The sequence below is a fragment of the Notothenia rossii genome, assembly GCF_949606895.1.
Source record: "Notothenia rossii genome assembly, chromosome: 3".
Classification (NCBI taxonomy): domain Eukaryota; kingdom Metazoa; phylum Chordata; class Actinopteri; order Perciformes; family Nototheniidae; genus Notothenia; species Notothenia rossii.
In genome coordinates this window covers 9,097,932-9,110,494 of record NC_136901.1, presented here as the reverse complement: position 1 = coordinate 9,110,494, position 12,563 = coordinate 9,097,932, and the positions used below count along the sequence as shown (strand labels likewise).

At 41.1% G+C, this 12,563-nt stretch overlaps 1 protein-coding gene and 1 long non-coding RNA gene across 2 annotated transcripts; both read right to left on the bottom strand.

The window, feature by feature from the left end:
- Nucleotides 1–1,072: 1,072 nt before the first annotated feature.
- LOC307033494 lies at nt 1,073–2,609 on the bottom strand. The gene is made up of 3 exons (XR_013806530.1): nt 2,423–2,609; nt 2,094–2,159; nt 1,073–1,321 (listed from the first exon to the last, which is right to left on the bottom strand). It is a non-coding gene; the product is annotated as an uncharacterized lncRNA (long non-coding RNA).
- A 5,059-nt stretch (nt 2,610–7,668) lies between these two features.
- Nucleotides 7,669–12,325, bottom strand: donson (DNA replication fork stabilization factor DONSON). Its single transcript, XM_079671983.1, is given in 13 exon segments — nt 7,669–8,081; nt 8,454–8,472; nt 8,474–8,582; nt 8,677–8,746; nt 8,931–9,129; nt 9,242–9,382; nt 9,480–9,576; nt 9,669–9,771; nt 9,989–10,064; nt 10,144–10,322; nt 10,664–10,864; nt 10,955–11,029; nt 11,769–12,325. Coding segments are annotated over 13 exon segments (1,857 nt in total). The 5' UTR covers nt 12,216–12,325; the 3' UTR covers nt 7,669–7,940.
- Nucleotides 12,326–12,563: the final 238 nt, after the last annotated feature.

Sequence of the window (12,563 nt, the reverse complement as noted above, 5' to 3'; positions counted from 1 at the left end):
ACACCCAAAGTGAAGAATTACATTAAAATGAAATGGAGAAGAGCCACAACAAATGGCTCAGAGATCCAACATTGCCCCGAAAGCTAAAGGTTGTTAGATCGATCTTTGTGACGTGCATTGTTTCTTAAAGTCCATCATCCCAAATAAAAAGCCAAAATCACTTCAAAACCTTCTCACACTGTGTCAGGTCAAATGGCTCAGAGCGTTAGAAGACTGCCTGTGAGACTGAAGGTTGTGCGTTTAAGGCTCTTCAGGTCCAGTCATCTTTAAGGTCCACAAACTCAAATGAACAAGACATAAGCTCTACGAAACAATAACGTCTCAAGTCAAATAAGAGGTGCTTGAGCTGTGTATTTTAAAGTCCAAACCTGAGGTGAAAATCTCAGATAGGCCAGGGAACATCTAACTGTGTCAGGTCGTATGGCTCACTGTGATAAGAACCCGTCTTGGAGACCAGAGAACGTGAGTTCAAATCTCGGGTGGTCCACTGGGTTTAAAGATCCCAGGAGTTTGAGTCTTGTGCCATGCAGAGTTTTAAGGTGTCTTTCCCTTGATGAAGAAGTCAAATACAAGTAACAGCAGAGAATTGTCATCAGGTCTCATAGCTCAAGGAGATAGAAGGGTGGTTGGTAGACCAGAGGTTGCAGGTTTGAGCCTTACACGTTGCAGAGAGTAGATGGATAAGGGTAAGGGTGTAATGAATAGGTTAATAGGATGCTAATTAAGGGAATAGAATAAAGGAGTGTTAGGAAGTGAGAGAGTAGTGAATAGCATACTATCTTGGGAACTGTAAATGAACAAAAGAGACAAATTTATTTTAAGAAACTTTTTTTTATTCACATTTATTCATTTTATTCATACATAGCAGTGAAGCCTTTTCCCTAAGTCTGCTAAACGTCCCCAAGTCTGCTAGGTCTGCTAAACGTCCCCAAGTCTGCTAAGTCTAATAAGCGGCCGATAGGTGGCTGCCGGCTCTCACTGCACTCCTGTGCAGGGCCCTGCAGTCACTGCCGATAGTCTGCTAAGTCTGTAGGCCTGCTAAGTCTGCTAAGTCGGGGGGGCTGACGTGGCTGGGGGGGGCTGACGTGGCTGGGGGGGGCCGCTCGGCACCCCAGCCACCGCCCCAAGTCGGCTAAGTCTGCTAAGTGGCTGTGTGCTCTCACTGCAGCCACATCGATATTCTGTTAAGTCTGCTATACGTCCCTCAGGCTGCTAAGTCTGCTATACTTCCCCAAGGCTGAAAACGTCCACAGGTTGTTCAGAAACATAGGCAGCCGGGGTCTTAATTGATGGGGGGGGGGGGGGGTCCTCTCTTCACTCTCTGTGGGAAGAAAAGAAGAAAAAGACACCATGAAGTCAGTATAGCTAACCCTAACCCATGAAAACATTGTATTTTATGTGGAAATAAGGCACGGTTTAGGGCGTAGACACAAGGCGTAGTATAGTATGTTGATAACGATGACAGAAAAGTCAAAAAAGTCATAACCCTAACCCATGTTGGAAAAATACTAAAAGAAAACATCGTACAGCATGTCGGAAATATCATAAAAGTCAAAGTATAGTACCTTAAGTTCTTCAGAAACTCCAGAAGCCACCGTCTTCATTGATGTCAGATGAATGTCCTCGCAGTCCTGAGGGAAGAAAAGAAGAAAAAGACACCATGAAGTCAGTATAGCTAACCCTAACCCATGAAAACATTGTATTTTATGTGGAAATAAGGCACGGTGTAGTGTGTAGACACAAGGCGTAGTATAGTATGATTATAATGATGACAGAAAATTCATAATATAGCATTTCGAAACATTGCAAAAAATGTGAAACGCCATAGTCGATATATGTTGAATGTATGTCGATTTAAAAAAGAAAATGCAAAAAAATAATCAAAACAATTATTTGATGCCATAATAAGGCACGGTATAGTGTGTTGATACCAGGCGTGGTATTTTATTTTGTTCAAAATGACCGAAAAGTCCTAATATAGCATGTTGAAAAAAATGACAAAAAAAGTCATAACCCTAACCAATGTTGGAGAAATGCAAAAAGAAAACATCGTACAGTATGTCGGAAATATCATAAAGGTCAAAGTATAGTACCGTAAGTTCTTCAGAAACTCAGGAAGCCACCGTCTTCATTGATGTCAGATGAATGTCCTCGCAGTCCTGTGAGGAGAAAAGAAGAAAAGACACAATGAAGTCAGTATAGTAGATTGAAAATGTCAGAAAAAACTAAATAGTATAATTTCGAAAATATGAAAAGAAAACATAGCAAAGTACGTCAGAAATGTAATTCAAACTAATAATATAATATGATGAAAAATGTTAATAATAAACAACATAGTATAGTATAGTAATATCAGAAGAACATTTTAAAAGGAGACATAGTATAGTATGTTGGAAATATCATAATAGTCATAGTATAGTACCGTAAGTTCTTCAGAAACTCAGGAAGCCTCCGTCTTCATTGATGTCAGATGTACTTGCACTCGGTGTTCCAGGAAAAGAAGAAAAAGACACCATGAAGTCAGCTTAGTAGAATGAAAATATATATAATATATAAAAATGCAAAAAATCAACAAGTTGACAATATCATAAATAGACATAGTATAGCATGTCGGAAATATCAGAAAAGTCAAAGTATAGTACCGTAAGTTCTTCAGAAACTCAGGAAGCCACCGTCTTCATTGATGTCAGATGAGTGTCCTCGCAGTCCTGTTCGGAGTAAAGAAGAAAAAGATACCATGAAGTCAGTTTGTCGAAAATATCAGAAAAACGTTCTGGTTTAGTGTCAAAAGATCCAGGAAAGTATGTCCAGCTATGTCCAACATTTAAATACAAATAGCACACTATACTATGACTAGGTTGGAAATAGTCATAGTGTAGTATGTTGGAGATATCAGAAAAGTCCTAGTATAGTGCAGTGGCGTAGGCAGATATCAAAGAGTGGGTGGGTCCAAAATAAATCAGGTGGGCCCAGCCCGTTCAAGACCACACACACTTAATATGTCCTAACACGCATGTTAACTGAAATAAGTCAGAATGGACCTCCTTGAGTTCTCCGATTGGTTGGTTTTGTGGCACATTTGTAACGCTGTGCAAACCTGAGCGCGCACAGGGTGGAGAGGTTGAGCGAGGGAGAGAGAGAAAGCGCGTGCAGCGGTCTGCTTGCGCACGGAGCAGGAGTTTGTGAGAGGGCTTAGAATCAGTTGTGTTTGCAAAATATGTTTTTCTGTGCTCAAAATGTTTCATTGCGTGCTCAGAATAGAGGCACAAAAATAACGCCATAGACGAGAGCCCGAAGGACACGATTCATTTGAGGGAAAATGTCAGTGGGACACGAGTCGAGCACCTCCACGAGTGATGGGAAGGTTATGCCCGCTGTCACCTTTCTCTTTAGCTGCTGTACAAACACTTCCACACAGATGGGCAAGTGTGTGCCGGCAGGATGAATTCATTCATTGTCACCAAAGGTAGACCGAGGCAACAATGCTCTCATAAACCCGTCTGAGTCCGCCTTAAACCGAGAGTCCAGTTCCATAATCTGCCTGTCAAGCACAGGATTCAAAGTGTTGTGTAGGTCCTTTACAGGGGAGGCTTTGCCCAGAGTAGATTCACTTTGCCAACCGCCAAGCTTTCCTAGCAACCTCCTCTTGTGACGTCACAGTTCAGGATGTCGTGTTTTTTTATCAAATCATCTTTCAGTGTCACAAGTTTAATGAAGTCAGCTTCTGTTTTCCTCAATGTAGTATAGTTTTCCTATAGGACCCTCGATTAGATCGATGCAATCTGTGACTGTTGTAGTGGAACATTTGCCTAGTCGCTCATTTCAAACAGCCTGTTGAACATGACGAGAATAAACACACATGTATTTGTGATGAGTAAAGAAGCAGCCATTTGCAGTATCTCATTCTGGATATCGGGGCTTGTAAGTTTCCCGTTCACCGGCAGGTCGTCCAGTCACCGTTTTATTTCTGGGTCATAGTGAGAGATCATAAATCTATCAATTAGATTTATGATTTGAAAATGATAAAAGTAGGGTAGACATGTGGATATTATCCGGCTGAACAAAAGGTGCATTTATCTAACAGGTTGGTTTCCCACAGATCTTATTTCCAGCTATTTTTCAAAATCCTGTGGAGAAATCTCATGGCTTTGTTGTCGAGGGAAGCCATGTGCAGCTTACTTCTGGGTTTTAGGACGCGTCACTGCACCTCTCTATATCTGAATTTGTAAAGAAGTAAGATACAATGATTTTCGAAAAATAAAAAAGTATTGAAAGTCAGACAATTTACAATACGCTACATTCACTGGCTGCTGTGACAGATTTTACAGATCATTTTTCAGCTTTTTGGTGGTTGCCTTGGTTCAAGGCCCACCCATAGCTACGTGTATGGTATAGTACCGTAAGTTCTTCAGAAACTCCTGAAGCCACCGTCTTCATTGATGTCAGATTAATGTCCTCGCAGTCCTGTGAGGAGAAAAGAAGAAAAGACACCATGAAGTCAGAATAGTAGGTACTGACTATAGAATGAAAATATAAAAAAAAAGCGACATAGTAGAAACAAGTTGTATAGTAGGTCAAAATGAACATACAAAAAGTAGATTAATAGTATTATGAATAAAATGTCGAAATATCTCAAAAATAATATCATATTATTTAATGCAAAGATATATTGTATAGTACGTGTCGTGGTAAAAAGCCATACAAATGTCATAAAAGGCATAAAAAGTAATGTCATAAATGAATTCATAGTTTAGTTACTCATAGAAATCCCACATATTGTTCACTACAATGTGATTTAGTGATGGTTGAAATAACGGAGACAAACCTGAACTCCTCCATAGTTCCCTCTGTAAGCACCAGCCCATCTGCAGACCTCCGAACGCTGAAACACAAGATAAAGAAAGTCCTCAGGATTTAATGTTGGAATCATTTCCATTTGAAAAACAAACATTATGACATGGTTATAAGAAAGGTTTCGTAAAAACGTTATTAAAAAAGGAAACATTTTGTACACTATTAATACATATATATTATATATATAGATACATATTAATAATATATATAAGGAGGTGATTAATATAGAATGTCATTGTGAAAAAAAATTGACATTAAAAAGTCATAAACAAATATTCAATATATCAGAATACATGCCAAAGTATGTCATTTACAAAATACAGAGTCAAAGAGAGATGCTGTTTTTACTCTACTGCATTTATTTGACAGCTTTTAGTTACTAGTTACATTTTAGGTTTAGATTATTAGCTAATATAAATCATTAATTTAGTAAACTTTACATATATGTATAGGTGAAGATATCCAGCAGCAGTATATAAAGTTATTCAAATGTATCTCATTAAATGTTACTCAGATTGTAGACAGTCCTATTCGCCCTAACATTAAGTCCCCTAATAGATCCTCCTTAATTGATCTAATTCTAACTAATGTTCCCTATACATACTAATATGTGGGAGTATTAGCTAATGATGTGAGTGACCACTGTGCTGTGGCCACAATTAGGGACACAAGAGTAAACCTCGCATTATCATAAAGAGAGACACAGGGTTTTGGGGTTTTGTACATGACCTGTTTGGTTTTGATTGGGGAAAAATCGATCTGTGTGATGATGTAGAAACTGCATGGTCTTATTTTTATCTTGGTTTTATGGAAATGATTGATAGACATGCACCCCTGCGTACATGTAGAGTGAAGAGACGAGACAATCCTTGGTTCTCTGCTGAATTGTCTAGTCTCCTGCATGAGAGAAACAAGGCCTGAGCTAAGGCTAGGGCTAGGCAATCAGGCTCAGAGGTAGCCTGGCTTCATTTTAGGCAGCTAAGAAATAGCTTCACATCACAAATCAAAAGTGCTAAGTCGAAGTATTATCTGTCAGTGACCACAAAGAACCTGAATAATCCTAGAACATTTTGGAAAGCCATACAATCGATATCCACCGGTGAAATCCGTAATGAGCTACCTCCTTGCCACAGCATCTGGCACTATATCGGACAGGGCCACTATGTCCAATTGTTTTAATGAGCATTTTGTGTCCTGTGGCTCTCTGTTTGATTCTGTGACTAACTCTGCTTCTGTGAACACCACAGTCTGTGACTCTGAACAATGTGGTTTGGAAAACGGATAGATGCTATGCAATCTGATACTGTTGGTACCTGTAAATGTCGTTAGCTATGTAAATTGTAACCCTGTAACTATGTTGTATGATGTCCTTTTGTTTTTCTGTTGTTTTATGTTTTTATGTCTTCATGTGTAGTCGAATTGCTGCAGGTCTCCCTTGAAAAAGAGATCAATGATCTCAATGGGATGCACCTGGTTAAATAAAGGTTGAAAATATATATACATGCTTATGCATAATGGCCCATTTCAGAATCGTAGAGTACTTTTACTTTTGGTACAGTAATTGTATGTAGTATTGCTACTTATAGCATGTGCAGTTAGTGACCACCAGGTGGAGCTATACACACATCATAGCTACAAGATAGGCGCATTATGAATTAAAACTGCACCCTAACACCACTGCAGAAAGAGTATATCTGCTGCTAAACATACATCACCAATGGATTAAATACCTCGAAAAACCATGTTTAAGCTATTGAAAAATGTATTAAGAGAATCATGTATGAAGTGATGTGTGTACATTATCAGAGCCTGTAAACCGGAAGTGCTCATCCACTGACAACTACAGTAGCGAACATGCAGTCCGTTAAAAAAAAAGAATGAAATGTCATGGTACTTCTCAAAGTATTCTATTATTTCAAAGCGACCATGACTCGGTTGAATTTGACAATGAGCGGTTTGTTTATTCGGCCTGACTGTAGCAACTGTACCGGCGTTAGCATAGCTGTAAGCTAACACAGCGGTACCGTGTTTGTTTGTTTGCTTATTTGTTCGCTTATGTGTTTGTTTGCTTATTTGTTTCGCTTATGTGTTGGTTTGCTTATTTGTTAAGTTTGTGTGGACGTTTGGCCATTGACTGACCTTTTAAATCACAGGAAACTCTAGTTATCGCTGTTTATTCCCTCCAGTCACTCTTCCGTGTGCATCTCGTGAGCTGGCGAAGTTGTTGTGAGCTGTTGCCATTGCGTCATCCGTATCAGTCAGCTGACCTTGGCTATGTAGCGTCTCTGGCCAGCAGGGGGCGTGGCGTGTACGGGTCATACCATCCTGTGGGGGGGCCATGGCAGAATAAACCATCTTCATGTTTAGTTAACATTGAATTGTGCCTGCTAAAGTTGGGCTATCCATGGCAAATAATTGTTGCCATAGTCTTTGGAAATGGTCTTATTCTCACCTAGTTTACTTTATATTTATTGTAAAAATGTATGTATAGGCAAATGCTGATTTTTTAAAATAGCTTATAGTTTATCTCACATTTTCGACATACAATGCTGTTTTTTTTCTTACTTTTATTCCATGGACAAAACATGTTTAAGCAACAGGAAATGTTTTTAAATAATGAATGTATGAAATGTGTACATTATCAGAGCCTGTAACCCGGAAGGATAGTAATCTATATAGTATAGTAATCTTTGACATGTAAAAATATAGAAACATTTCTACATACTATATTGTTTTTTCCCCATATTTTCAACAAACTATACTACGTTGTTTTCTTTAAATATTTTCCACAAACTTTTTTTGCATCACCATGAATGATGGTCTTGAATCACAACATCTGATGTTGCAACATTCATTTTATTTGATAAAACAAGTCATTAAATACATTTTAAAAAATATTAATGAATAATAAATGTATCAACCTTAAAAACACATTCACAATACATGCCAGACATACATAGATATTCAAATACAATAAAATGTGTATGGACAGAAACAGTTTGTTTTGATGTTTGTAAAGAGAAGGTGAAGCAGATCGAACAGCAGTGCTCCCCCCTCTCACAGCTGATGGCTCCATCACTCCTCCATCAGCTCCTCCAGGTGTAGCTGTAGTTGATCATGCTGATGTGGCTCAGAGCAGTCTTTCCCAGGGTGGAGGGCTGCGTCAGCTGCTGGATGGAGGCAGGGTGGAGGCCACAGGCAGACAGGTCCGAGGAGCCGGCAGAGCTCTGCAGACAGGAGGAGGGAGAGCATGTGCAGTGAGTGACCACCAGGTGGAGCTATACACACACATCATAGTCACAGGAGCATTTCTGGCATCCAGTGGCATACATGAGGAGCAAATTCTAAAAGTACACTATATACTTTTTCATATTTTAAAATGCCATGCATGGACTTTTCTCTCCATATTTTTCAACACGCTATGATTTAAAAAAGTGTTTGTGGGTGACCCCTTATAAGCCCTCCTACTATGTATATCTTTCATAATACTGTATGTTGATATCGCTTAAGCCAAGCAGTATCTGCAATTGCCATCATTATTTTACTTCAAAATGTGAAGCCGAAAATGTGAGCTCATGTAGCATCTTTAAGGCCTGTACTGCTGCCGTGGTGTTGTGTGTTCATGACAGCGGTAGGAGTGTGTGTGTAGAGAGCAGAGGAGAAGTTTCCCTTCTGTGCCGGCCGGAGGAGGTTGGTGATTGTGTGGAGAGACGAGGGGAGGATAGGTCCTGAAGAGAAATGACATTCAGAAAAAGTCAATTTCTGCCACAACTAAATAAAATTGCTAACAAAATGATGGAGGTATGAAATAGGACAAAGTACCTGTGATCTCCAGACTGCTGATGTCCTGGTAGGAACCCCCAATCTGGCTTTTTACATTCACACTGCGGGCCTGAAATACACACACACACACACACACACATTCAGTCATATGCACTGCAGACATAGAAATATGTATGTGTGTGTGTGTGTGTGTGTGTGTGTGTGTGTGTGTGTGTGTGTGTGTGTGTGTGTGTGTGTGTGTGTGTGTGTGTGTGTGTGTGTGTGTGTGTGTGTGTGTGTGTGTTTCTCCATACCTTCAGTGTGTGCATGGTGGCTCCTTTGAAAGCGTTCGGGGCTAGAAGCGTGGGGGGTAACCCGGCCTGGGGGCCCGCCGCAGCCACCAGACTCTTGCAGTTGATGAGGAAGTTGATGAGGGTGAAGGTGTGTGTTCCCTCCACACACACCACCGACTCGGGCTTGTGGTCCAGAGACACGGTCTGACCCTCCTTTTGCCTGCACTGGGGTCAAGGAGCTTTAACTGCAGCTATCACACATTTAATTAGACGCGGTACAACAAAGTGGTGCAGGAATGAGTCCTAAACATAGAAATGATTGAGGAGGATACATTTGGATGGTGTTGCTGTCGGGCTTCTTGATTTTGTCCTGGACCCCAATCTCCTTCAGCCAGGAGAAGCTGCCGTCTTCATCGTCGTTGTCTTCGTCCTTCTCTCCGTGGCGCTCCTCGGCCTCTTTCAGATCAGAACACCTGCAGATCAATACAAAATGTTTTGTTTGCATTAAAAAAGAAGGACATAAACAAATGACAACAACACTGGTTGCAGTAATGTACAGCGGACTCTTACTCCTGCTCCTCCCCCTCCTCCTCCTCCTTGCCCGGGTGCTTCTGCTGCTCCCTGCTCTTTCTCCTGTCCTCCACCAGGGGGAGACTGAACTCTATACCTGCACAGGGACACAACAGAGAGGAGTCCAATGAAAAACCAGAATAAGCAGTCAGAATAAAGGTTTTTAAAAAGTGTAATGGTAAGACTCACCTTCAGCCTTCATGGACTCTCTGAGACCCCGGGTTGTGGGAGAGATGAGGGCCGTGATGCTGCCGGACCCCCCCACTCCTGCTGCCCTGAACAACACTGAGAACTGAGAGTAGGTAGAGGGAAATCATCAGAGTTGGTAAGTCAACTAATTACTCTACGAAAGTACAATCTGGAGGTTCTTGTACTGCACTTGGGGATTTAGTTTGATACCAGTTTATACACAAAGTTGCAGTGAAAATGTCTATTTGGATGGTAGTGTGAAAAGCACCACCAAGCATGTTCTCCCTCCTTTATAACAGGATTCAAGTGACAGCGTGTACCTGATATGAGCAGAGGTAGAAGTACGGACACAGCTTGGTCTTCAGCAGACTGTAGAGGGACGACAGACTCACGGACCTGAGAGAAAAAGCAGAGTCCCAAAGTCACACAAAGGTCACAAAACTGTTCCTGTACACTACTTTGTCTCAAGCCTCACCATTCGCTCATGAGACTCTGCTGCAGGGCGCGGTCCTGGGCCCACGGGGTGCACTTCCCGGTGAAGCTCCTCTCAGCGTTGATGCGGGGGAACAGGGAGAGCCAGGGCAGGGAGGGGTGCTGCCAGTACACCAGGCTCTGCTGGAACGCACAGCGCAGCTCCGAGCACGAGCGGGGGTCCTGCAGAAGCAATGACATTGTTTACAAACCCCTAAAGACATGTCCCCTACTGTTGCTATTGTACTTCTCTTTCTACAGGTTCATTCTGGAGAGGAGAGCTTTGATAAGTTCAGAAAACATATTGGAATGTTTTGTTTTTTGAGAAACTACATTTCTCCAAAACAGCAACAGGAAAGTATTTCATAAGTAACATGATCCTAGTTAGGGCTGTACAATTCATTACAAATAATACAAAATATAGATTAGTGCAATGATCAAACCGCAGTAGGAATATTATTTGTTAGGCTTAATAAATAAAAGCCTACAAATGTCAGATGTGAGAGATCCAGTGTTGAGTCTACCTGCAGGCTGTGTGGCAGCGTGATGAAGTGAGCTCTGAGGTGCTGACTCAGCCCTGTGGCCTCCTCCTGAGCTTTGGGGTTCTCGGCCCAGGACAGGGTGAGGGGGGAGGTGAAGAGGAGGCGCGTCTTCAGGCTCCAGTCTGTGGGAAACACTGTGCACACGGGGGGGGCGATGGAGGCAGGAGCAATGGCCTGGGGGCTCTGGGGAGAGACATTGAAGAGGTTTTTAAACACATGTGGCTCATGGTTAGAACCTACCAACAGATGTTTTGTATAGATATGATATCCAACCTTTATTAGTGGGCTCATGACATCTTCCTCCTCTTCTTCGAACAAGGAGTCATCTTCAGAGAAAGATAGACATTTCTACAGCAGAGGACGGAAGGGTAAACATATCAAAATGTCAGCATGTCACCGCAAAAACAAATGTACTGTATACTGGAGTCAGATGAACATTAACTAAAGGTCTCTGGTGCCTAAACACTATGTTTGTCTTTCAGAAAAGTATGCATAAATAAAAGTAATCAATTGCAACATTTCCTTACAAGTTTATTTAACAGGGATCACATAATAAATATAAATTCTACCTGATAATTAAACACAGATAGACCTATAGCTAAAAGTGAGTTGCCCCAATGCCTCACGTGATGCATTTGATATTTACAGATCAGTTATGTTACTAACTGTCCATGTCTATTTAATGACAATGGTTGTTGTACTCATGGTTATTGTTTTGTTTAGGGTAACTCGCTCTGTAAAGCACTTATAACGGTTCTGTTTGTTCATATTAAATCTCAACAATATATTATACTGCTGTTTTTCATAATATTGTCTTTTTCTTTATATAATCGTTACATTTTTCTTTTTATAATTGTTATATTTTTGATCTTCTCTTACAACTTATTACCTTATGCTATGTTTATGTTTGCACCAAACTCCAAAGCAAATTTCTTTTATGTGTAATTAACCTTAATTCTGGTTCTGATTCTTATTATCACGAGGTTAAGGCTAATATACGGCACCTTGTTTTTCAAGACAGCTGTGCAGCTAGTAGTGGGGTTTTGCAAGTTAAAATAATAGTAGTAATAGTAGGTGTATAACTGACCTTGCTGTTAACATCTCGGTGTTCGTGTTTCTCTGCCTCAGTCAGCCTCGCACTGAGAGGTAACGCTGCATTACAGTCCGTCTTTGTTGACATCTCCTCCTCTCCCTCCTTTTCTGTCAATTTATTTTTCTTGCACCGGTCCACAGCTTCTACATGTTCGTCCTCGTGGTAAATTAGACATTTCTTGCTTGGACTGTACGTATTCTCAATGTTTGCGAACGGGTTTCTGCGCTTTATTCCACATCCGGGACGACTCTGGGTGTTAAAAAGCGGCCCCGGGGAGAAAGGCCGAACTCCTGCCGGCGAAGAGTCGCTTTGCCCGGCAGTGGAGCCCCGTCCGCTCGGGCTGGAGAACACACTGGCGTCGCTTCTGGTTCTTTTCCTCCTCATTCGCATAATTTCAGCCGGTCGCTTGAAGCTCGGTGAATAGCCCTCCGGTTGAGACATACTGCAGAGGAATAATTTCTCTAAAATACCAGAAATTAACCGACAAAATGCTAAAAACACTGCAGCTGTTGACACTAACGTTTTGTTGTTGCGCCTTCCGCACTATACAAATTTGGCGCGTAGCGTGCTGACGTCAAGCGTCACGTTGCGTTTGTTTTAGAGAGAAAAAAAAATTGAATTTGGGGTACTGATCTAAGAAGCAAAATCTACCACTTTAAAGTTTAGGAATCAAACTCTATTATAGTAGAGCGGATAACCATGAAATTGTGCACTTTTTGAAAGAAACATGAAACTTCTACCATAGTTAGTTTATACCATGAGGTTTATTTTCAGATGTGGAGGGAAGTC